Source organism: Bombus flavifrons, chromosome 5, assembly GCF_040668555.2.
Source record: "Bombus flavifrons isolate JBK064 chromosome 5, iyBomFlav1_principal, whole genome shotgun sequence".
NCBI lineage: Eukaryota > Metazoa > Arthropoda > Insecta > Hymenoptera > Apidae > Bombus > Bombus flavifrons.
The window spans coordinates 8,550,625-8,577,045 of record NC_138446.1 but is presented as its reverse complement, the minus strand read 5'-3'; the positions used below and the strand labels follow the sequence as shown (position 1 = coordinate 8,577,045).

General features: G+C 36.2%; 4 protein-coding genes across 11 annotated transcripts in view; 3 read left to right on the top strand and 1 right to left on the bottom strand.

The window, feature by feature from the left end:
• LOC138179749 (monocarboxylate transporter 10) overlaps window positions 1–26,421 on the bottom strand; it is a 327,517-nt gene that overhangs the window by 162,677 nt on the left and 138,419 nt on the right. The window lies entirely within an intron of this gene.
• On the top strand, window positions 603–14,159 carry LOC138179747 (nose resistant to fluoxetine protein 6-like). Of its 4 annotated transcripts, none has more exons than XM_069112843.1 (13): window positions 603–1,105; window positions 1,633–1,877; window positions 2,117–2,310; window positions 8,296–8,417; window positions 12,064–12,306; window positions 12,403–12,610; window positions 12,690–12,855; window positions 12,942–13,021; window positions 13,094–13,189; window positions 13,263–13,392; window positions 13,468–13,642; window positions 13,775–13,917; window positions 13,995–14,159. In XM_069112843.1, exons 1-13 carry the CDS (start codon window positions 883–885, stop codon window positions 14,136–14,138), a joined length of 2,169 nt encoding a protein of 722 aa, XP_068968944.1. In that variant the 5' UTR covers window positions 603–882; the 3' UTR covers window positions 14,139–14,159. The 4 variants fall into 4 exon arrangements, with proteins under 4 accessions (XP_068968944.1, XP_068968943.1, XP_068968942.1 ...); XM_069112842.1 differs by lacking the exons at window positions 2,117–2,310; window positions 8,296–8,417 and adding exons at window positions 11,487–11,680; window positions 11,803–11,924 and having other exon boundaries at window positions 623–1,105; XM_069112841.1 differs by lacking the exons at window positions 8,296–8,417; window positions 12,064–12,306; window positions 12,403–12,610; ... (3 more) ...; window positions 13,263–13,392; window positions 13,468–13,642 and adding exons at window positions 2,433–2,554; window positions 2,700–2,942; window positions 3,039–3,246; ... (3 more) ...; window positions 3,899–4,028; window positions 4,104–4,278 and having other exon boundaries at window positions 661–1,105.
• On the top strand, window positions 17,842–19,729 carry LOC138179763 (nose resistant to fluoxetine protein 6-like). The gene is made up of 5 exons (XM_069112889.1): window positions 17,842–18,013; window positions 18,596–18,840; window positions 18,932–19,125; window positions 19,248–19,369; window positions 19,476–19,729. Exons 1-5 carry the CDS (start codon window positions 17,842–17,844, stop codon window positions 19,727–19,729), a joined length of 987 nt encoding a protein of 328 aa, XP_068968990.1.
• LOC138179797 (O-acyltransferase like protein-like) lies at window positions 20,970–21,503 on the top strand. Its single transcript, XM_069112939.1, has 3 exons — window positions 20,970–21,069; window positions 21,161–21,303; window positions 21,387–21,503. The coding sequence occupies exons 1-3, from the start codon at window positions 20,970–20,972 to the stop codon at window positions 21,501–21,503; spliced, it is 360 nt and encodes a 119-aa protein (XP_068969040.1).

Here is a 26,421-nt window from a genome sequence, read left to right as displayed (position 1 = left end):
GAAAAAGAAACCTTCGTTAACAACGAAACACAAAGCAGAACGTTTACGCTTTGCAAAAGAAGGAATGCATTCATCTTAGATCAAATCTTTCAACAGGATAATGCATCTGTAGCCTGCACACTCTCCGGACCTTAATATTATTGAAAATTGCTGGGTAGAACTTTTTCACGGGGTATACGCGAATGGAAAGCAGTATCATACGTACAAGAATTTAAAAAAGCAATTGTACACGAATGGGATACGTTAAGTCAAAATTATATCCAGACACTATATAAATCGATACCAAATCGTACAATAGAAGTAATAGAAAATAAATGGGAATGTACCTATTATTAAATAAGTATATATGTTTGATAAGTAATTATTGTCAGTTACAATTTATATTGCTTGTTATTTTTTTTTACTGTACATATGCTATCATTTCGATCTTAAAATAAAACAATTTTTTTCTTACATACTAAACCTCATAACATTTTTAATTATTTTCAACGAACCGCATATTCTTAACTCATAATGTTTTGATATTACACCTTACAGACGAAAAATTTTACACGCGTTATTGAAAAATTAAAGATAGCACACCTCCGCTGCCTTTTTGGCAAGGAGTGTCATAAGTAAAATGATAGCAGTATTTTACATCATCAATGATGTGCCTTGAATCGAATACGCATTATCCTGCTTCAATTTCATCGGAAACCGTTAAGTCTCACGAGTTCCATTCGCCATTCGAAACCTGTTCGACGCAGTCGCATTTTCAAACAGAGTACCGAAAGCGCAGCAACGTACTTTATTGCGGAAAAGAAAACAAAATACATTCGCGTGGCTGTCGATATTCCTCGATAGTCAATTTTAATAATCCAAGTGTAAATCTCATTTCGAAGTATGAAGTGCGGAAGAATTTCGTGGACATGGTTACCCTTTCTATTTTTAACAAGCGTCCACGTGTCAATACAAGCGACCGAACTAGACTCGATGACCACAAGGAAGATACTTCCAGTGTACGCGGTTCTGGAAAATGCTGATCTTCTAAATTCCAGTAGATGTCGGACGGACATAGATGAATTTCGGAATGCGGTGGATAATCAGATACTTTGGGCTCTAAGAGGTTAATAGAATAGAATAGAAGTTTAAGATATATAGCCGAATTCGGTTTCGCGAAGCTACCACCCGTCAATTACAGCGAAAAAAAAGAAGGAAGCAAACTAAACGAAATACGTATAACCGACCATGATTCAAAAAGATGTATACCGTGTTTGCGATTGTGTTTCGTGACATGTTCTCGATGAACACGTTTATACCGCGGAAAATTCGAATCAAAAACAATAGAAACAACTGCTGTGCAACCATGAAGATTATTCTGATCGCGGTGCCATCACGCTACGTTGTGATTGTGTAAGATGCGTAATTTTTTATTGAGCCAAGTCCCAACATAGCGACCTTCCTTCTACGTTGCATAAGAAACTAGTTCCTTCGTACAGGGCGTGTAAAAGCTGCGGTCGCCGTCGTCATAGTTTTTCCGATCAGCTGATGATGTTGGCTTCAAACGGTGCGCTTAATTTTCACACAGCTTCAGATCCTTATCGTCAATTGTATCACGAGCAGTTTCCAATGAGAGATCCTGTGTTTTTTAAGCATTGGATACCAGTGGCGTACCATCCGGAGGATTTGTCATCGGAAACAATCATTGGTTAGGAGACCCACAAGATTGCAAGCATTTCTCTGAAAATCGCACGCTATTACTATCGGACAAAATACGAAAGAACAATTCAATATACCGGAACCCGAATGAAGAGTATTCACCTTTTGAGTTCCGATTTTTTATTGCACGTGCGCGGCACAATAGCACTGTGCAATATCATATAGAAGTAGAAGACGAAGTAAGCAAATGGATATTATAGAATTAGTATCTCGATTGTATATCACTAACGATTCAAGTTGCAATGCGAATTACAATCAGTATGTAGTCAGTTTGCGCAGTCAATTAAGAATTTATCGCATTAAAATAATATTGATATGTAATATCATTAATATTAAAATATTTCATGAAATTTACGTGCGAATTTTTACGGTCACGACGGACGATCAGAAATTTGAGAAGCTGCGTTGTTCATTTCAGGATTTGATCACGCTTGGACTTTGCTTACCGGCATCCTGTAGCATAGGCGAAGTTGCCACTATGCTTGATAAAGTATTTCGTAATGAGACACTTTTCATTGGAAAACTTTTTAATATACACTTCAAGCTGATCGAAGTCTCCGATTTGGTGGATGATCGTCAATGGCTACTCTCTGCGAAAGTGATCTCCATCATGTACGTACATTTTAAACTCGTAATTTGAAACTTGAATTTTTGTCACTTCAGATATATATTACCTTGGTCAAGATCTGCATCCGATAAAATACCACCTATGAACTTTAAAATTCTGATTACAGAGGAGTTCTGCTATCGTTGTGTGCTACCGTAATAGCGGCCACAATATACGACGTTTTCGTCCATCGAAAGCGTTTAAATAAAGAAAGAGGAAAGCTGACGTTCGAAAGTAACAGCGCGATAGGTAAGCCACACATACATTGATACTTGATGTTGACTATTACTTAACACAAAGCTGCGCTCACGTAACCAATCTTAATTATTTTTATTGCCTCGAGATGGAATGGGAATCACGGGAATGCATGTAACGTACAGTTAACTTTGAATAGAATTGGAGAACATAAAAGAAGGGAAATGCGAAACCAACTACGAGAAACCGGCACCCCCCGAGTCGGGGCAGCAGAATCGTATCAGCCAACATCTTCTGTGTTTTTCATTTCTCGCCAATGTAGAAGAAATATTTAAACCGGAAAAGGGTTGTAATAATCTGCGAGTATTCTACGGCTTGAAAACGTTGACAATAGTATGGATTATTATGGGGCACGTATTGATCTACGCATTTCATGCTATGAGTAAGAAACGAATTTTAACGATGTTTTAATTTTACTACTCCGATCCGATTTCTGATCTACCACGTATTTTTTTAATGCAACCACTCATGTATATAGGTAACAAATGGCTTGTATATATACTGGCTGAAAGTTTACTCTTTCAAATCATAAGCAACTTCACATTATCAGTGGATGCATTTTTCTTTATGAGTGGTTTTCTGTTATCATATACATTTTTGAAGGAACAACGAAAATATCATGGAATTCCGCCCATAGCAAAGAGGATGAACGAATTTTTTCAAAAGATTGTCAAACGATATATAAGGTATAGCATAGTATTAATGCTTGATTAATTCTATCGATGAGATTTCGATGATAATAAAATAAATATATTAACTTCGAAGGCTTACACCTGCATATTTCGTCGTTATATTAATCGCGATATTGAATTTTACCTGGCATCATCATGTCTCAGCGCTTCTTCCCGTTGAGCATCCAAATGCTAAGTGTTCCAAATATTGGTGGACAAACATACTTTACATCAACAACTTCTATAGATGGGATGAGCTAGTACGTATACTTTCTCAGATAATTTATTGCAAACATCGTTCGCGTTATTACAAAAGAATCGTTTCGGAGAGAAGTACTGTTTGCAGTGTCTCACATGGAGTTGGTACCTGCCCAACGATATGCAGTTCTTCGTATTTGGCAGTTTTCTCTTAACTTTATCGATCACGTGAGTTTGTAATTTCATTGTTTAATACCCTAGAACCCAGTTTTACCCGGGCTCTAAAATCGACTGTTTTAGGCATTACAATATTGCCGTGGGTATAGGCGTCCTTACGCTAGTTTCATCGATAGGATCACTAGTTTACACGGGGTACACCCTTGATTACCAGCCTACGTAAGCATACAAAATGTTAAACACTCTTTATAACATAGGGAATTTGTGAATATACTTATATTTACTTTCGTAGATTGGACGGACAATATAAGACGCTGACATACTTTTATATACGACCATGGTGTAGAATACCACCATATCTCATAGGAATGGCCACATGTCACCTTCTTGCAAAATGGAATTACAAATTGCATTTTTCAAAAGTAATGTATACTGTTTGTTCGTTAGACTTATATTTTTCTGCATCTTTCAATAGCGTGATTAAATTTATGTTTCAGAAAAGCTTAATCGTTGGTTGGTCTGTGGCAATATTATGTAATTGTTCGATTCTCTTCGGACTCGCGAACAAGAACATATCCTTAGGTCTCTCCGTTCTTTATTTGGCCCTCAGTAGAACATGCTGGGCATTAGGAATTGCCTGGCTTGTAGTTGCATGCACTACGAATAATGGCGGTAAGTCGATATTTTTCATGTCACTCAGTAATACGTTAATATTATTCTTCTTATTGTAAAAGTACTCTTTGTGTAATGCGAAGTATTTAACGTTTTGTGAACTACACCCAAGTATATTTGTTACGTTTGCAGGTATCGTGAACAAAATCTTATCTCTGGATATTTTCGTCACTTTCAGTAAATTAACGTATGGCGTTTATCTCATAAATTGTATTATTATTCTTTCGTTATATTCGTTAGATAATTATCCTCTCTTTCTGTATTACACCAATATTGTAAGTATGATAAGGTAGTTTCATTCGAACAATTTCAAAGTAATATGAATCCTATGTAATAATGTCATATTATGTTTTTTCAGACTTATACTGCCATTACAGTGATTATTTGTAGTTTCACTGCCGCTATTGTTCTGTCCGTAACAGTTGAAATGCCGTTTATATCACTCGTCCGATTGTACAATCATCAGCCAAGTATGAAATAAACATATACTAATACATATTTCTAAGCCCCTCAATTAATAAACTGATGAAATTTCTCTCTCGATATATGCATTTTGTCTGTCTGTCTGTCTCTCTCTCTCAATCTTGAAACATTTCTATTTATTATGATGTTCTCTGGAACCACAATTGAGAACATAGCGTCTGTTGTTTAACGTAGATGTCCAGCATTATACTGTATCGTATAGTATATTATATATCTTTCTTCCTTTCTTTCCCCTTTCTTCCCATTTCTCTTTCTGGCTATTTTTTTGAGGTGATTCTCACTTCTAGGAAAACTCTACATTTTCCCTAGTGTTTAGTTATCTTAGTCCTCGAAGCCATTGAAAATCAATTTGAAGGGCCTCTCAGCCTCATAGCCTTTTCTAGAAACATGTCATGCACGAATGATGTAGCGGGCTATGGACGAACCAGTTCTCGCAATTATATATATACCCATAGGGTTGTCATGTAAACTTGAGGTTTATATGATGAAAACAAGATAGCTGAGCCATAACAGTTTTAATTCAAACTACTTTTTGACATCTTGATATTAAAAAAATCACAATTATATTTGTTGTATAGTTTAAAAAAAACACTACTTTTGTAAATTAAAAATATAATAAATTAATTAATATAACAAACTTAATATTTATTTATATATATAATATATATACATATATATTATAAATAAATTAAATTCCAAAAAATTATTTATATTTAAACTTTTTAAATATTTATAAACAGTAAAATGAAAACTTTACTGATTTTAAATTATTTAATATTCATAAACCTAAATATTAATTTAATACTAATTATAAATTATTTTTAAATAAATATTTTTCTCTCATTAAAAAAATTAATATACCTAAATTTTTATATTATTTTTATAACAATAAATATTTTAACATTAAAACAAATAATTTCATTAACTTTATTTATTTTATTAATTATTTTTATTAGAGGTATTCTAATTATATTTTCTTACTTTACTTGCTTAGTTAATAAAATATCAAACAAAAATAATTATTTAAAATTAATATTAATCTTATTTATATTATTTACTATAATTATTCAAATAAAACAAATTAAAATATTTAAAAATTTGAATTTAAATTTTCCTAAAAATAATAAAATAAATATTATTAAAAAATTATATTTAAACCCTAATTATTGTATTTTATTGATGTTTATTATTTTTTTAATTATAATATTACTAATTATAACAAAAATTTGTTATATTAAAGATAAAAATCCGAGCAAAGAAATGAAAAAAGTAATTTCAATAATTTATAATACTCATATATTTAATTCACCTTTATCATTTATTAATTTACCTACCCCAATTAACATTAATTATTTATGAAATTTTGGATCAATTCTTGGAATATTTTTAATAATTCAAATTATTTCGGGTTTTTTTTTATCTATACACTTTGTTTTTTTTATTAAACATTATTTTTCACTTAATATTCACAAATGAGTATACACTGATCAAGTACGCGATTGGTCTGAAGGTAGAAACCGCTAAAGATATGTTGAGTATTCCAAGGATACAGAATAAATGAAGTTTTACAGACGATACTGTGTCTGAGGAAATCTGGAGATGGGTGTGTCTAAGGACACGGGACCATCGGATTTGTTGACAATTTCCGTTAGGAAAGTGAGGGCAGTAGACACCGCTTCTGATTGGATAATAAGAAGGTTGGTGGAACAGGAAGGGTTTTAGCCTTCCTCGAGAAGCTGCTAATGGAAGATACCAAACGTGAGGAAAACTAGCTTTCCCGTGTCAACCCGTAGCAAACAATAAATGTAAAGGAAACCTGAAACAAAAGATACTTGTTTGGTCTGAAGGACCTTAACTATGAAAATGCCAAGACCCATGGTGAGTCCTTAAGACTATTGAACATACGCGTCAAGGATGTGCAGATATCTGGTTGCCATCTTGCCCGCGGTGTGTGGGCTGGTCACTGATGTGGATTGATGTTACAGGGCCATGGCTTCGAAACACTATTGTAAAGTAACGCTGGTAGCGTGCGAATCTGGACTAGCATACACTGTACTTATACTATTATTTATACTTACTCAAATATATTTCTATTATTTATTCATTCACGCATTCCTCTTTATTCTATTCCGAGATAAACCTCAACATATTTCAAAACAAGCTCGCATTTCAAGTGTCACACTACTAATTCTTGATCACCGAATTATTAACCTAGCCGCTTAAAATAGCATTGTTTTCTACACCTCTTCCATTATATATATTACTGGAGATCTTCCATTATTCCTATATCCTGATATATTTTACGAGCTAATCTTGAAATCCTGATTTTACGTTGCTTCGCATATAACACTGTACTTTTTTATTAAATGTGAACATACACGTAAAAACACGATGTATAAATTATATTCAATTTAGGAATAATTAAAACTTTAACAATTCTTTCCAAGGGAACGGCTGAGTTGCTACGACCCAGTTCCCTTGAGACCTGTTATCACCACAATGAATAGAATATGATATTATTAATAACAAAAGAAAAACAATAAAAAAGAATTTGATCGTGAAAACCCCGCGACTCGCCGCTTTAATTAAGAAAGAGAAAAATAATGGGAAGAAAATAAAACGATGGGGTAAAGTATCGAGTCAACGAAATTTCAAACAAGCTCGGATATTTGTCAAAAATGGGGAAAACGACGTAAAATTTAAACGATCTTAGAAGCCTACTTTACAATTAGTGAACAATACGATTTTGTTCGCGTCAAATAAAACGCATTCACGAGTAATTTTTATGTCCCTTTCAGAATCTAGTTACACGAATGCAAATCTAAGAAACGGTCGTTCGTTACAGGATGAAAGCTCTTTCGTCGAAGAAGTACATCGTTTCAGGAAAAGATTTTTACTTTTTACGCGTGAAGTACGTGACGGTGAAAGTCGATAAAGAGCAAACCGGTCAAGACTTCACCTAGTCCCGCGTATAAACCTCGACCTTGAAACTTCCTTAATGCATTGCACAAGAAACTAGTTCCTTCGTACGGCGCGTATAAGAGTTACGATTGCTGTCGTCATAGTTTTGCCGATCAGCTGATGCTGTTGGCTTCAAACGGTGCGCTTAATTTTCACACCGCTTCAGATCCTTATCGCCAATTGTATCACGAGCAGTTTCCAATGAGAGATCATGTGTTTTTTTAAGCGTTGGATATCAGTGGAGTGCCATGTAGAGGATTTGTCATCGGGAATAATCATTGGTTAGGAGACAAATAAGATTGCAAGCATTTCTCTGAAAATCGCACGCTATTACTATCGGACAAAATCCGAAAGAACAATTCCATATACCGGAACCCGAATGAAGAGAATTCACCTTTTGAGTTTCGATTTTTTATAGCACGTGGGCGGCACAATAGCACTGTGAAATCATGTGCGTAAACTTCAAGCTCGTAATTGAAAACTCGAATTTTTGTCCAGCCAGATACATATTACATACGTCGATATCTGCATCCGATAAAATACCACCTAAGAACTTTAAAATTTTGATTACAGAGGAGTTTTGCTATCGTTGTGTGGTATCGTAAAAGCGGCCACAGTATACGACGTTTTCGTCTATCGAAAGCGTTTAAAGAAAGAAAGGGGAAAGCTTACGTTCGAAAGTAACAATGCGATAGGTAAGCTACACATACATTGCTACTTCGTATTAACTATTATTTATCACAAAACTGTGCTCACGTTACCAATCTTACTGAGTCGGCAAAGCAGAATCGCATCAGGCATTTTCAAGGCAAAGAATAAAGGACATTAGAACACAGACTGAGCAATACAGTAAGTTAGAAATACCAAATTTCAAACACGTCAGGGATCAACAGGTATCTAACCGAAACTCTTCGCAGCTTCTTTCCGTAAGAAGAGATCCTCAATTTCAGTTGGAGACCTGAAAGCGTCGTTGTTCCATAATATTTTGTTATCCGGATACTACATAAAACGCAGAATTTCAGCTTTACTATACATTGTATTGTATAACAAATATGAGTTTTAAATGCTGTGTACTTTTTGACGAAATATGGCGTCATTCGTAACAGGCGGAAATGTTCAATTTGTCGCGACATTGCGTCAACTATCCATAAGATATCAAATGATATGGGGTGAAAGGAAATAAATATCGCGGATGACGGAGCTTTTCCTAATCTTGTAATTTTTCAATTTAGCGGAGTATAACAGTTCGATTGAACTTTGGTATCGGGATTCTGACTCAGAACACTGAGGATAGATTTCCTCGTAAAATGCTAATTATGAATTTTTTGCGTTCGGTGTGAAAACAATCGGCGCACGGAAGCCGTGTAAGTAGTTTCTGAATTCAAGTGTAATTGTTCAAACGGAAACGTCGATCGGAGGATTAGTGTCGGCATTAGAAACGGTTAGTTCAGTTTCGTTCGTGACTTCGAATCATCAACTTCTCCACCAGACTTGGGGTAAGAACAGTTCACCTTTAGAGAATAGAATCTCACTGAACCTCTTTTTTACGATACCATCTTCTCCACCAGACGTGGAGTAAAGAAGCTGTTCAATTTTTGCGTATTCGAAGAAAGCAGACATTTTTGCTGAAAAAATCGTCAAGGAAAACTAGAAAATCATGTTTTTTCCAATTTATATTGTTGATACTGTTGTATATATCATCCCCATGGCGTAATTCGCCAAAGTTTTCCTCCTTCAAATTGCAAACAGAACACGACTTACAAGATTCTATTGACGCAACTCTTAACACAAACGTCTGCAGTATCGCGTGCCATCGTTACATTTTCTGATAGAGTTTTAGTTTTTTAAATGAATTAAAAAATGTAAGTAGAAAATGGCCCCATTTTGCTGTTCTTCTCACCGTGGTTCCAATTCACACACATATCAATATTTATAATATTAACGACAATACATATCATTCTACTCCTGCAATGAGGTAACTGCTATTATAAAAGCACAAAACATCCGCAAAGTTGAAACCAATTTTGAAAGTTTTTTTCAAAATTGGTTCATTTTGGGAACCGTTATTTCTAGGAAGAAACGCTTAGTAGGTTCGGTATTGCGCCACAAGTATCTAGTACGATCAAATACTGACCGAGAAAAACCGAAAAAATTAAAAATTTGCTCAGCAGAGTTTCGGCATGCTGATAACTGACGTTTTCGGTAAGCCACATGCAGATAACAATACTGCAATAATTTAATTGGGATTCCGTAACTGGGCGATAATCAAGAAGATGAAATATTTGAAATGCTTGACGGCGTTCTACGTCATAAATTCTGCGTTCCTTGATGGATACAGCTAGTCTTGCCGAGATCTTCCTAAAAAATGTTGGTACCCAATAGACGAACTGAACTTTTCATTCATATTATCGACCATAGTATCGAAAGTGCTACAATGTAATTCATCGTATAAGAGACAATAATGGTCATTTGTATGGTTGACCATTGTTTTCATTAGAGAATTTCAATAATCCGAGTGCAAATCCTATTCCAGAGCATGCAGTACGGAAAAATTTCGTCGTGGATATGGTTATCCCTTTTATCATTAACAACGATTTATGTGTCAATACAAGCGACCAAGCTGGACCCTATGACCACGAGGAAGCTACTTCCAGTGTACGCGGCTTTGGAAAATGCAGATCTTCTAAATTCCAGCAGATGTCGGACCCAGATAGATGAATTCCGAAATGCTGTTGACAACCAGATACTTTGGGCTCTAAGAGGTTAATAGAACTTTTAAGATATATAGCCGAATTCGGTATCGTTAAGCTACCAACAGTCAGTTACAGCGAAAGAAAGGAAGGAAGCAAACTAAACGAAATACGTATAACCGACCATGATTCAAAAAGATGTATACCGTGTTTGCGATTGTGTTTCGTGACATGTTCTCCATAAACACGTTTGTACCGCGGAAAATTCGAATCAAAAACAATAGAAACAATTGCTGTGCAACCGCGAAGACTCTTCTGATCACAGTACCATCACACTACGTTGCAATTGTGTAAGGTGTGTAATTTTTTATCGAGCCAACTCCGCACCTTGAGACTTTCTTCGTACGCTGCACAAGAAACTAGCTCCTGCGTACGCGGCGTGTAAAAGTTGCGACCGTCGTCGTCATAATTTTTCCGATCAGCTGATGATGTTGGTTTCAAACGGTGCGCTTAATTTTCTCACCGGATCAGATCCTTATCGCTAATTGTATCACGAACAGTTTCCAATGAGAGATCATGTGTTTTTTAAGCATTGGATACCAGTGGCGTACCATCCGGAGGATTTGTCATCGGAAACAATCATTGGTTAGGGGACCGACAAGGTTGCAAGCTTTTCTCTGAAAATCGCACGGTATTGCTATCGGACAAAATACGAAAGAACAATTCCATATACCGGAACCCGAATGAAGAGAATTCACCTTTTGAGTTTCGTTTTTTTATTGCACGTGCGCGGCACAATAGCACTCTGCAATATCATATAGAAGTAGAAGACGAAGTAAGCAAATGGATATTATAGAATTAGTATCTCGATTGTATATCACTAACGATTCAAGTTGCAATGCGAATTACAATCAGTATGTAGCCAATTTGTGCAGTCAATTAAGAATTTATCGCATTAAAATAATATTGATATGTAATATCATTAATATTAAAATATTTCATGAAATTTACGTGCGAATTTTTACGGTCACGACGGACGATCAGAAATTTGAGAAGCTGCGTTGTTCATTTCAGGATTTGATCACGCTTGGACTTTGCTTACCGGCATCCTGCAGCACAGGCGATGTTGCCACTATGCTTGATAAAGTATTTCGTAATGAGACACTTTTCATTGGAAAACTTTTTAATATACACCTCAAGCTGATCGAAGTCTCCGATTTGGTGGATGATCGTCAATGGCTACTCTCTGGGAAAATGATCTCCATCATGTACGTACATTTCAAACTCATAATTTGAAACTTTAACTTTTGTCACTTGAGATATATATTTCATACGTCAAGATGTGCATCCGATAAAATACCACCTAGGAACTTTAAAATTATGATTACAGAGGAGTTTTGCTATCGTTGTGTGCTACCGTAATAGCGGCCACAATATACGACGTTTTCGTCCATCGAAAGCGTTTAAATAAAGGAAGAGGAAAGCTGACGTTCGAAAGTAACAACGCGATAGGTAAGCCACACATACATTGATACTTGATGTTGACTATTACTTAACACAAAACTGCGCTCACGTAACCAATCTTAATTATTTTTATCGCCTCGAGTTTATTTCGTGGGAATCTATGTAACGTACGACTAACTTCCAACAGCATTGGACAACGGAATAGATGAGAAATGCGAAACCAACTACGAGAAACCGGCACCCCCCGAGTCGGGGCAGCAGAATCGTATCAGCCAACATCTTCTGTGTTTTTCATTTCTCGCCAATGTAGAAGAAATATTTAAACCGAAAAAGGGTTGTAATAATCTGCGAGTATTCTACGGCTTGAAAACGTTGACAATAGTATGGATTATTATGGGGCACGTATTGATCTACGCATTTCATGCTATGAGTAAGAAACGAATTTTAACGATGTTTTAATTTTACTACTCCGATCCGATTTCTGATCTACCACGTATTTTTTTAATGCAACCACTCATGTATACAGGTAACAAATGGCTTGTATATGTACTGGCTGAAAGTTTACTCTTTCAAATCATAAGCAACTTCACATTATCGGTGGATGCATTTTTCTTTATGAGTGGTTTTCTGTTATCATATACATTTCTGAGGGAACAACGAAAATATAAGGGAATCCCGTCTATAGCAAAAAGGATGAACGAATTTTTTCAAAAGATTGTCAAACGATATATAAGGTATAGTATAGTATCAATGCTTAATTAGTTCTATCGATGAGATTTCTATGATAATAAAATAAATACATTAACTTCGAAGGCTTACACCTGCATATTTCGTCGTTATATTAATTGCGATATTGAATTTTACCTGGCATGATCATGTCTCAGCGCTTCTTCCCATTGAGCATCCAAATGCTAAGTGTTCCAAATATTGGTGGACAAACATACTCTACATCAACAACTTCTATAGATGGGATGAGCTAGTACGTATACTTTCTCAGATAATTTATTGCAAACATCGTTCGCGTTATTACAAAAGAATCGTTTCGGAGAGAAGTACTGTTTGCAGTGTCTCACATGGAGTTGGTACCTGCCCAACGATATGCAGTTCTTCGTATTTGGCAGTTTTCTTTTAACTTTATCGTACACGTGAGTTTGTAATTTCGTTGTTTAGTCCCTTAGAACCCAGTTTTACCTGGACTCTAAAATCGACTGTAACAGGCATTACAATATTGCCGTGGGTATAGGCGTTGTTGCGCTAGTTTCATCGATCGGATCACTAGTTTACACGGGGTACACCCTTGATTACCAGCCTACGTAAGGATACAAAATGTTAAACACTCTTTATAACATAGGGAATTTGTAAATATACTTATATTTACTTTCGTAGATTGGACGGACAATATAAGACGCTGACATACTTTTATATACGACCATGGTGTAGAATACCACCATATCTCATAGGAATGGCCACATGTCACCTTCTTGCAAAATGGAAGTACAAATTGCACTTATCAAAAGTAATGTATACTGTTTATTCGTTAGACTTATATTTTTCTGCATCTTTCAATAGCGTGATTAAATTTATGTTTCAGAAAAGCTTAATCGTTGGTTGGTCTTTGGCAATATTATGTAATTGTTCGATTCTCTTCGGACTCGCGAACAGGAACATATCCTTAGGTCTCTCCGTTCTTTATTTGGCCCTCAGTAGAACATGCTGGGCATTAGGTATTGCCTGGCTCGTAGTTGCATGCACTACGAATAATGGAGGTAAGTCGATATTTTTCATGTCACTCAGTAATGCGTTAATGTCATTCTCCTTATTGTAAAAATATTCTTTGCGTAATGCGAAGTATTTAACGTTTTGTGAACTACACCCAAGTATAATTGTTACGTTTGCAGGTATCGTGAACAAAATCTTATCGCTAGATATTTTCATTATTTTGGGTAAATTAACGTATGGTGTTTATCTCCTTAACCCTGTTACTATACTTTTGGCTTACTCTTTAAATTATTATGTTTTATACGTTAATATCGTCACTTTTGTAAGTATAATGAAGCTATTTCGTTCGGGTAATTTCGGGTAATATTAGTATCACGAAATAACGTTTCTGCTTTTCAGGGCATTTACTCCGTTACAATGATTATTTGTAGTTTCAGTGCTTCTATTTTGTTATCCGCAACAGTTGAAATGCCGTTTATATCACTTCTGCAGTTGAATATTAGTGCACGAAGAAGTACGAATGAAGTTGGTAGTAAAAATTAGTCTGAGTCTACCAATTATTAAACTTATGACAGGAAGTTAGTCTTTCATGTGTCGAAATATTAAAAAACATCTTTATGGCAGTGATCTCTAAACTTAATGTATTTGAATGTTTCGTAACATTTCCTGGTTCGTTATTCATAATGTTGTTTAATTTATTAAACTACCTGGGAAGAGGAATTAATTAAAAGAATCACTTGCGGGAAAGTTTTACACGTTCATCTATATTGACGAGGATATTGTACATTGGAAAGTGATTTGGACGACGAAAATAAACTCATATACAAATAAATATAGATCACTCAAGGAGGAGAAAAAGTCTTTGCCGTGCAGTACACGGCGACCTTCTCGCAGTTGTTTTCCGTTCCTAACACTGTCATTTGCCTTTCATGTTAAAAAAAAAGAGACTTGGAGAACATGATAAAAAACGCGTGCACAATGTTGCAAGTTCACGTCACAAGGCCATAAGGTAAGCAAAGAATGATCGAAACCTAATCCATTATTCAGGATTTAAATGCATATAGTGTTCGAGATGCCGAGATCGAAAGTGATGTAGCAGCAAAGATTATTTGCTGCAAAGAAGGGAGACTGACAAAGCTTATTTATCAGTACGAATAACTGCCACACTTAATTTAAACGGATGTTATATGCATTAAGTGTGATGTAATATGTCAGTTTGAACGTAAGAGCAGACTTATTCGAAAGGAACGTCCAGTGACATCTCGTACGAGACATGTTGGCAGGGATAAGTCAAGTTGATTGCTTAATTGAATATTTTCGAATTCGCGAGGATGGTTGATTTAATGTCATTGGTCATTCTCCTTTCACAAGTGATGAGACCACTGCTCCTGGCACCTGGGATACGCAGCGACTCGAAAAATTCATACTGGAATAAGAAGTAAGGGAAAGAGAGAAGAGACAGACGTCACAAGTCGCTGATCATTGCAGAAAACTGTTAATTTCTTAAGCGATAGAGTAAGTTCAATGAGTTCATAACGTTATTACTGCTACATGGGACAGAATTTTGTGGGTTCAACTATAAAAAATTGTAAAAATGTATCTATATAAATGGATAATAATATAATAATAATATATAACATATAATATAATAATATAATATAATAATATACTAATATAAATATAGAATATGAAATAAAGTATACGATGGAATTCTGCCTCGGTGTATTAAATTTGGTCTACAATAAAGTATAAAGGCCATTAGAACGGAACACAGACTGAGCAATACAGTAAGTTAGAAATACCAAATTTCAAAAACGTCAGGGATCAACAGGTATCTAACCGAAACTCTTCGCAGCTTATTTCCGAAAGAAGTGATCCTCAATTTCAGTTAGCGAACTCAAAGCATCGTTGTAGCATAATATTTTGTTATCCGGATACTACGTAAAACGCAGAATTTGACCATTATTTTACATAGTACTGTACAACAAATATGAGTTTTAAATGCTGTGTACTATTTGACGAAATAGGGCGTCATTCGTAACAGACGAGCATGTTCTACTTGACGAGACATGGGGTCAACCGTCGAAAAGATAATAAATGATATGGGGCGAAAGGAAATAAATATCACGGATAACTACTTGTAATACGGGAGTTTTAGAACGTCAATTATCCGAACTAATTGAGAGATAAAAAAGTTTCTATAAGCTGTTTTTCAGATAATTGACTCGAGAAGAATCAAAACTACAGGAGATATAGAAAATAACATAATACGTTTTAGATATAACGAAATGATTCCTTCTAAAATAAACGATTGTATTCCATCTGTCACGTTTTGTGCTATCATTCCAATCCAACGTATCTGCATGCTTCATTCATGTCAATATTGTCTGCAGAAAGAATACATGAAACTAATTTGGCTCGCATTGTCATTTAGATGGTTACATGACATATTCTCAGCGTGATTAAGTGTGGTTGGTGTGGTACGATTATTCACATTTCGCACAACAAAGAAATACAGTCTTTTAAACTAAATCTTTTATGATATAAAATCGTAAAACTCCCATGCCATTATTGCCAGCAATTAATAGATAATAATAAACGACGCAATAAATTTTTCTCGTAACGTCTCTTAAAAGATTCAATTACGTCTGCTTCACTGACTGCATTACTTAAATAATTATGCGTTACAATATTACTTTCAATTCCTAAAAGTTCACATGTGGAAGGATGTGATGGGGCATTAGCCAACATCGCAAGAATAATTGGGCCGAAATAACTTGTTCCGTCCAAAAAAAAACCAAACTTTCAGAGAACGACACTGTAACAACCAAAACCATTCCACTGAACATTCGTAGCAATATTTTTAAATTTCTATGCAACTGTGGTTTAAATACAATAGTTTAAATACAAATAAATAGGAATTTTTCCTAATCTTGTAATTCTTCAATTTAGCGGAGCATAACGGTTCGATTGGACTTAGTATCGGGATTCTGACTCAGAACACAGAGGATAGATTTACTCGTAAAATGCTAATTATGAATTTTTTGCATTCCTTGTAGAACCAATCGGCGCATGGATACCATGTAAGCAGTTTCGACAGTCTCGTGTAATCGTTCAAACAGAAACGTCGATCGGAGGATTAGTGTCGGCATTAGAAACGGTTAGTTCAGTATTGTTCGTAACCTAGAATCATCAACTTCTCCACCAGACTTTGTGTAAGAACAGTTCACCTTTCGAGAATAAAGTTTCACTCAAGCTCTTTTTTACGATACCATCTTCTCCACCAAACATGGAGTAAAGAAGTTGTTCAATTTTTGCGTATTCGAAGAAAGCAGACATTTTTGCTGAGAAAATCGTCAAAGAAAACCAGAAAATCATGTTTTTTTCCAATTTACATTGTTGATACTGTTGTATATATCACCCACATAGCGTATTTCGCCAAAGTTTTCCTCCTTCAAATTGCAAACAAAACACGACTTCTAAGTTTCTTTTGACGCAACTCTAGGCACAAACGTTTGCAGTATCGCGTGCCATCGTTTCATTTTCCCTTAGAGTCTTAGTTTTTTAAATGAATTAAAAAATCTAGGTAGAAAGTGGCCCCATTTTGCTGTCCTTCTCATCTTGGATCAAATTCACACAAATTTCAATATTCATAACATTAACGACAATACATACCATTCTACTCCTGGTATGAGGTAACTGCTATTATAAAAGCACAAAACATCCGCAAAGTTGAAACCAATTTTGAAAGTTTTTTTCAAAATTGGTTCATTTTGGGAACCGTTATTTCTAGGAAGAAACGCTTAGTAGGTTCGGTATTGCGCCACAAGTATCTAGTACGATCAAATACTGACCGAGAAAAACCGAAAAAATTAAAAATTTGCTCAGCAGAGTTTCGGCATGCTGATAACTGACGTTTTCGGTAAGCCACATGCAGATAACAATACTGCAATAATTTAATTGGGATTCCGTAACTGGGCGATAATCAAAAAGATGAAATATTAGAAATGATGACGGCGTTTACGTCATAAATTCTGCGTTCCTTGATGGATACAGCTAGTCTTGCCGAGATCTTCCTAGAAAATGTACAATGTACTTCATCGTATAAGAGACAATAATGGTCATTTGTATGATTGACCATTGTTTTCATTAGAGAATTTCAATAATCCAAGGGCAAATCCTATTCCAGAGCATGCAGTACGGAAAAGTTTCCTCGTGGATAAGGCTATCCCTTTTATCATTAACAATGATTTACGTGTCGACCCAAGCGACCACGCTGGACCCAGTGACCATGAGGCAGGTACTTCCAGCGTACGCAGTTTTGGAAAACGTGGACCTTTTAAATTCCAGCAGATGTCGGACGGAGGTTGACGAATTTCGTAATGCCGTTGACAACCAGATACTTTGGGGTCTAAGAGGTAAACAGAACTTTTAAGATAGTGTGAATGCATTTCTACTACCGGCCGATTGCGTACAAAAGGAAGGATAAAACAAATCACATCAAATATATAACACATAATCGTATAACCATCACATACCAACGTACAAACATAAACGCATATAGAATTCGGATAGCTATACACCGTGCTTGCGGCTGTGTTTCGTGACATGTCGCATCCCATGTTTGCATTTAAAACGCATTTACACCATGAAAAATTAATAACAGTAAAAGCAACTCTTATGCAACCGCCAGAATTCTTCTAGCGACAATTATGTCGCGGTTGTATCAAATGCATAATTTTAGGTAGAGTTAAACCTCGACTCTGAGACTTCCTTCGCACCTTACGCAAGAAACTACTTCCTTCGTTTGAAGTAGTTTCTTCAGTAGTAGTAGTAGCTAGTAGTAGTAGTGGTAGCTGTTTTTCTTATCCTAACGAACTGAATTTTCTGGCTTTAAACACGAAACGTCAAATTCTGCATTCAACTTCCTTACCGCTTAAAATCCTTATTGCCAATTGTATCATCAGATGTTTCCAATGCAGTATCATATATTCTTTAAGCTTTGGATACCAGTGGCGTGCCACCCGGGGGATTTATAAGCGGGCACAATTATTGGTTAGGAGATCGTATGGGTTGCACCATTCTCTCTCAAAATCGCACGCTGTTTGTCTCGGAGGGGAAACGAAAGAACAATACGATATATCGCAACCCGAACGAGGAGCATCCACCTTTTGAGTTCCGTTTTTTTATTGGGCGCATGCGGCACAATAGCACTATGCAATATCACCAAGAAATGCTGGACGAAGTAAGCACGTACATATCTCATGTACCTGATTAGCATAACGAATCAGATTTATAATGCGGAGATTTACGACTGTGACAAACGTTTTTGTAAGGATTTGATTACGCTTGGACTTTGTTTACCGGCATCCTGCACCAAACAAGATGTAGCCACGATGCTAGATAAAATATTGCATGACGAGGCGCTTCTCATCGGCAAACTATTTGCTATACACTTCAGGCTCATCGAAGTCACGGATTTGGTGAATGATTATCAATGGCTCCTCTCTTTAAAGATGATCTCCATCATGTACGTAAATTTCAAGCTCCTAATCGACAGTCCGAATTTCTATTCTCAGTCGACATAAATACAAGTATCACGATCGGCGTTCGACTAAATATGGAGTAGAAACCTTAAAACTTTGATTACAGAGGAGTTTTGTTATTGTTGTGTACTACCGTGACAGCGGCCACAGTATACGATATTTTCGCCCGTCGAAACCGTGTAAACAGCGAAAAGGAAATCATTGCACATCAAGATGGAAGTACGGAAGGTAAGCGATACATACAATAATTCCTGGTATTCCAGATGTTAATTATTCTGATCGCAACGAGTTTATTTCATGGGAATCTGTGTAACGTATGGTTAACTGTGATTAGAATTGGAGAACGGAACACAAGGGAATCGCAAAACCGATCACAATGGATCGACACCTGCAGAGTCCAGGGAACAAAATCACATGAACCAATATCTGCTCTGTTTTTCACTGCTCAGAAATATACGACAAATATTTAAAGTTCAAAAGGATGTAGAGAATTTGCGTATATTCCACGGTATGAAAGTGTTGGGAATGCTATGGATTATACTGGCACATCTGAACGTGTACAGACTGGATACTATGGGTAAAGAATGAATTTCGATCGCGATTTAATTTCACTAGCCCATTCCGATTTCTGATATAGCTCGACTTTTTTAACGACACCAATGATGTGTGCAGCTAACAAATCGCATTTGTACATGATGACCGATGATGTGCCCGCGCGAATGATATTCAATATGACATTCTTGGTGGACACGTTTTTCTTTATGAGTGGTTTTCTGACGTCGTACATTTGTCTCAAGCAACAACAAAAAATGGAGAGAGTACCGTCTATAACAGAAAGAGCGAATAGGTTCCTTCAAATAATTATGAAGCGATATATTAGGTATAGATGATTTTAATATGCTTTGTGATTTAATTTATGCGCGATGCAAATACGGTGCTAATCAAATAAATACATTGATTTTGTAGGCTTACACCTGCATATTTCGTCGTTATACTGATAGCGATATTAAATTTCACCTGGCATGATCATGTCTCAGCACTTCTTCCCTTCGAGCATCCAAGTGCTAAGTGCTCCAAATATTGGTGGTCTAATATACTTTACATAAACAACTTCTACCATTGGGATGACCTAGTACGTATACTTCCTAGGGTAATTCATTTCAAACATCGTTCGCCTTACGAAAAAAGAATCGTTTCGGAGAGAAGTACTGTTTGCAGTGTCTCACATGGAGTTGGTATCTGCCTAATGATATGCAGTTCTTCGTATTCGGTACTTTTCTCCTAATTTTATGCATCACGTGAGTTTGAAATTTGGTTTTGTAGTCATTCATTGGCCAGTTTTACCCGGCTTCTAAAGTCGATTGTTTCAGGCATTACAATATTGCCATTGGCCTAGGCGTTTTTAGCTTAGTTTCATCGATAGGATCAGTCGCTTACATGGGGTACACTCTTAATTACGAGCCTACGTTAGTATACAAAATGTTTAATACAATTTGTACCATTCGGAATATGTAAATGTACGTACTTCTCTTTCTCAGTTTGGACGGACAATATAACACATTGACATACTTTTATATACGACCGTGGTGTAGAATACCGCCATACCTCATAGGAATGGCCACATGTCACATTCTTACAAAATGGAATTACAAATTGCACTTATCAAAAGTAATATATTCTGTTTCTATCAGTTTTGTCGTTACACCTACATTTCTCTGTATCTACCAATAACGTGATTAAACCAATCTTTTAGAAATTCTTAGTCCTTGGTTGGACCTTGGCAATTCTGTGTAATTGCTCGATTATATTTACACCCGTGAACCAAAACATGCCCTTAAACTTAGCCGTTCTTTATTTGGCCCTCAGTAGAACGGGCTGGGCACTGGGTATTGCCTGGCTGGTAGTTGTATGCACTACGAATAATGGCGGTAAGTCGATATTTTTCATGTCACTCAGTAATGCGTTAATGTCATTCTTCTTATTGTAAATTACACCTAAATATATTTGATACGTTTGCAGATATCGTAAAAAAAATCTTATCGCTAGATGTTTTTGTTGTTTTGAGTAAATTAACGTATGGTGCTTATCTTCTAAATCCTATTTTTATACTTTCGGCTTTTTCTTCAAGTTATTATCCTTTCTACGTTGATAACGTCACCATTGTAAGTATAATGAAACTATTTCATTTGGACAATTTCGATGTAGTATTACTATTGTATTATGAAATAACAATTCTGTTTTCCAGGGTACTCTGTTCGTTACAATAGCTGTTTGTTGTTTTAGTGCTTCCATTCTCTTATGTGCAACAATCGAAATGCCGTTTATGCAATTGTATAATAGTGCACAAAGAAAAGCGAAATGACATAATTCTTCATGAATTCTCCGCGTTCGTTGTAGATGTATTTATGATGGTGATTATTATAACAAACGTATAAAAATCTATAGGAAATGGAGCAAATACCTGTTAAATAAAGATATGTGAAATATACAAAAGTATAAGAGAGACGAAAATCGTGATTAGAAAGTGTGCGTTAAGCTCAAGCGCATTGAGAACCTGTCGACTTATTCGACACACGCAGTTGATGAACTACAAAAATACCGGGTATCTATTCGCGTCGCTGTAATGTTCGTCAGTATGATCGTTCCTTTAAAATGCGTTTTTAGAGTTACACATCATTTTCGTCGTCATGCATGAAATTTATAGGTAAAGCTAAGCTATTCCTTCTTTACGTAAGCACTTATATAAGCACTGAAAGATCTTTCATGATTTTGTAATATGGATGTAATATTAGCATGGCAAAAACTGTGAGTTGTAAAAATTTATCTTAAAGAAAATCAATAAAAATCGACAATGACTGAGTACGAAGACTGCTACGATGAGAAATAAGAAGTTCGAGATACGTACGTTAGTTAGGTGAAGTATCCAAATGAGTGAAAATATGCCAAGAACAAGATGGATATCAGGAATTTTTATTAAAAGAGTGATTTCCACTAAAGTTGTGAGAACAGAGATGAATTTTATTTTCTCAATTCGAAGATTCGTAAATTTGGGCTTATGAAAATTTGTAACTTTCATAACTCAAAAATATGATATTTTGAGAATTGATAAACTAGGAAATTCGGAAACCGGAAATTGGAAAATTTGGGATATCGAAATTTATAAAATCGGAAAATTTATCGTTGTTGTATCGCTGTTAACATCGCAGCGTCATTCATGTAACCGAATATTTATATTTATATTTATATGTATATTTATATTTGATATTGAATCCATAGAACAAATCGGAAATTTATTTTACCCATCATGCTATTAACCTCTCAACCTGCAACGTCATGTTAGAGAAGTGATACGTCCTTTGGAACAAACATAAAGTTCACGTGCATGAAATTTTGTACGTCCTTGGGGTTACAAGCGACACTTTCTTTTCTTCGCCGCATTCGCACGTGCAGGTATATTTTCTGGAAAAAGTTCAAAAAGTGATTTGATATTTTAAAACAATTCCATAAATCTGGAACGAACCATCTGCTTAATATTTTTAAATGCGTATGGGCCCACGTAGTCTTTGTCAACAGCTGAAGGAGAGCAGTTGTATCGATCCTTAAAAACATACCAAGCACTACATAATTTGACTCAAGGTAGACTACGACTCAACAATCTACAGCCCTGCCAAACTACCTACATTAAAGGTGTTACGTCGGGCGACACTCTACCTACACCAGGCCACACACCGCGGGCAAGATGGTAACCAGATGTCCGCTCGTCCTCACTGCCTACTCTCAATAGTCTCAAGAACCCATCATAAATCTCAGTAATTTACTAGCTAAGGTCCTTCTGACCAAACAAATATCCCTTTTCTAAATCGCCTTCTAAAGAGTATTGTCTACTACGGTTTGAGACGGGAAAGTTAGTTTTTTCTCACGTATGATGCTTCCCACCAGCAACCTTCTATCGAGAATGGCTAAGGTCCTTCCTAGTCCACCAACCTTCTTTTACCCAATCAGAAGCAATGTCTACTGCCCTAACCAAAATTGTCATCAACAAATCCGATGATCCCTTGCGTTAGACACACCCACGACTAGCTTTCCTCCGATACAGCATCCTCACATTACCTCACTTCTCCTACGACATTAGCAGAGTCAAGTCAACGACTTGTCCTACGACATTAGGAGGGTCAAGTCAACTACTTACTTAACTTGTACATACGCATCAATGTAATCATTTCTCTACAAAGCTGTTGGAATAAACATTAAGTTATACCTGTTGAATCACTGAAACTACTCAATTAAACCACCTCTATTATCCTAACCGAAATAGGGGATCGATCATTTCGTGGCGTCGATTATCTAATCGTAACGGGAATTTACGACTCCCGTTGACGTGCTTCCTCGCGATCGCGTCTCTCCGCGAGTGATCGAACAAAAGGTAATAACACAAGGGTAATTATAGGGGGATATCGTGCATGCAAAGTCAATAGAATCCTCTTTGAAACCAAACATATGGTACTATATCGACGGAGACAGTTTCCAAGTCTAAAATACGCTCTGAAAGCCCCCGCTACATCACACAACAAAATATTTAATTATATGTATATTAACAGATACAAGGAACTATGAGATAGGAGCGAGCAGACAAAGCAAAGCAAAACGGAACAACGTTTTCTTAGATATATGCTCCGAATGAACTGGTGTCGCGTGATGGTTACACACGTTGTATGAAAAACAGAAATCCGTTATGCTAATAATTACACAATCAACGTACCATTTGGAAAACATCATTCTTCTAAATTCGAGATGACATCGAACAGAGACAGTTAAATTTCGTAATGCTGTGAATAACCAGATACTTTGGGGACTAAGAGGTAAAATGAATTTTTAAGATACCTTGACGAACTTCGCTCGACGAAGCTACTGAAAGTAGATTACGATTGTGAAAAGAAGAAGAAGGCAGATCAATCGAAAAACGCATAATCTATCACGATTCAACAAATTATACAATCGGTTAAACTCAAGAAACATGAAAATAATTCTAGTGCAACCGCGGCAGTTTTCCTGGAGGTAATTACGTCGCGTTACGTCGCGATTGTGTCACATGTATAATTTTTCATCGAATCAACCGCCGAAACAGAAGCATGGGCTCCGTAAAAATGATGACCGTTGTCGCACAAGTGTAACCCTTCCGCAGATCAGCTGCTACCGTTACCTCATTAAAACAACCCATGACATTTATGTACGACCTTCCGCGATTGCAACGAACTATCAGAGGTTCGAGACATTGCGCTTTTTTTCAGAATTTCATGACGCTTGCTTATTTGCATTGTATATGAAACGCGATGTCGTCAGTATGATGGATAGAGTATTCAATAATGAAACTCTTTTCGTCGGAAAACTTTTTTCACAGACTTGAGGCTGATAGAAGTCTCTGATTCGACGGACGATCAACAATGGCTTCTCCTTACGAAATTCTAAGCTCATTATTGAAAGTTCGAATTCTTGTCACCCACTGGCATACACGCTATATACCGCGATCTGCGTCCGATAAAAAATCGACTAGAAACTTAAAAATTTTGATTACAGAGGAGTTTCATTACTTTCATGTGCTGCCATCGTAGCAGCCACGTTTCGATTAGTTAAATTACTATTCGGAAGCCGCCGTGTTTACGATACGCTTGGGTATTGAGAACACGATAGACATGGAAAATTAAAAACGTTGTCACCATTGGTAAAAGGAACTTTCCCACGGAAGTTGGCGTCATAAAATTGCTTAGGAAGATTCCTACTCTTTGGTCGTTCCGAATGGAACAATCGTTACATTCTTTTGGACACTGAACAGGCGAAATTTTGATTGGATAAATCGTGAAGGAAGGTGCACTGCGTGTATTTCATAAAAATTTGCACTTCGGTGTGCCATCTTAACATCATTGATCGACAAGATGCAAGTGTGCAAAACAAAGGAAAAAGATGAAAAATCGAACAGAGATCGAGTCGACGAGATTTCAATCAAGCTCTGTGGATGTTCGTCGAGAACGCAAAAGACGACGAGGAATTTGAACGATCCTAAAAGCATTGTTGGCAATTAGAAAACAGCGCGGTCTTGTCGATCAAATAAAACGCACCCACGGTTAATTCTTTCATGTCCGTTTGAGGAACCAGCTCGACGAATACGAATCTAAGAAACAAGCGTTTGTTACGGGTATAGGCTCTTGCGCCGAAGGAGTATGTCGACGAAGGAAAAGATCTTTATTTGTTACGCGCGAATTACGTGGCGGTAAAAGTCGATGAAATAACAAATCGGTCAAGACTTTACCCAGCCACGCATATGTAAGTGGAATGTTAATAAGCCGCAACCAGCGAACGTAAAATCTAGCGAAGATGCGTTAAACGCGAGGCCGCGACCAAGAGTAGAAGGTTTTAAATGAAAATAGATCGTAAAGGTGCTTGATCTATTATCGATCGGCAAAATGACATAAGCTGGAAACGAGAGTAGGTCTGTATCTTACAATTCCTTACGTATCCCTTTCACTGTCAGTGATAGAATCACACGGTAAAAGGAAATGAATTAAGTGTAGAATTATCATTATACATTGTGCTACTGCTGACTTAAATTCGCGAAATGTTTAATTCCGATTTTGCTTATCATTAATGTACATTCATATTTAACGGTTTTGAACATACTGTCACCTGTAATTTTATAGTCCAGATAATGCCCTACAGAGTTGGTCAAAAAATGCTCGTTAACAATTAATTTATTGTATTTACTATAATTATAATATTTTTTTTCCTTTTTTTTTTTTTGTTTGAATACAACGCCATATATGTGAAAACGATATATGAGCAGAAAAAATAATCTGCAGTTCCTTGACCGCGGTTCAAAAGAATCTCAGGCGGGAAATAAAGTAATGGATTGATGGTTTTCAGTTGGAGCGGTACCATAAAAGAAATGAGCATTTCATAGCGATATCTTAAAATTGACCCGCAATTTTATTGCAGCAGTGAGCAATAATTTTATGGAAATTGGAAGATGTAGGTCCGCTCACGCTTTCACGTCAAAACTCTTAATTATAAGCATATTAGAAATTATATCGAAGGATATTAATTGGCTGGATATCCTAAAAAACTCGCTTCAAAATTAAAATATAAGGTAAAAAGTAACGAACGTCAGAGGCAAGGGTTTTAAAAAACTAATACCGGGTTACATAATTGGATCGGTAGAAGTAACATAAGCAACTTATTAGCAATTAAAATGATTGCGATGTTTTACATTATCAGTGATATGTCCTGTT

Bases quoted from the DNA above. Each gene is read 5' to 3' on its own strand.
- LOC138179747 (XM_069112840.1), top strand. From the start codon at position 10,259: ATGCAGTACGGAAAAATTTCGTCGTGGATATGGTTATCCCTTTTATCA. The intron at 10,485-11,002 runs GTTAATAGAACT...GTGTTTTTTAAG, and splicing joins GATACTTTGGGCTCTAAGAG to CATTGGATACCAGTGGCGTA. The intron at 13,190-13,262 runs GTAAGGATACAA...TTACTTTCGTAG, and splicing joins ACCCTTGATTACCAGCCTAC to ATTGGACGGACAATATAAGA.
- LOC138179763 (XM_069112889.1), top strand. From the start codon at position 17,842: ATGATTTACGTGTCGACCCAAGCGACCACGCTGGACCCAGTGACCATG. The intron at 18,014-18,595 runs GTAAACAGAACT...ATATTCTTTAAG, and splicing joins GATACTTTGGGGTCTAAGAG to CTTTGGATACCAGTGGCGTG. The intron at 19,126-19,247 runs GTACGTAAATTT...CTTTGATTACAG, and splicing joins TTAAAGATGATCTCCATCAT to AGGAGTTTTGTTATTGTTGT.
- LOC138179797 (XM_069112939.1), top strand. From the start codon at position 20,970: ATGCCCTTAAACTTAGCCGTTCTTTATTTGGCCCTCAGTAGAACGGGC. The intron at 21,070-21,160 runs GTAAGTCGATAT...ATACGTTTGCAG, and splicing joins ATGCACTACGAATAATGGCG to ATATCGTAAAAAAAATCTTA. The intron at 21,304-21,386 runs GTAAGTATAATG...TCTGTTTTCCAG, and splicing joins ACGTTGATAACGTCACCATT to GGTACTCTGTTCGTTACAAT.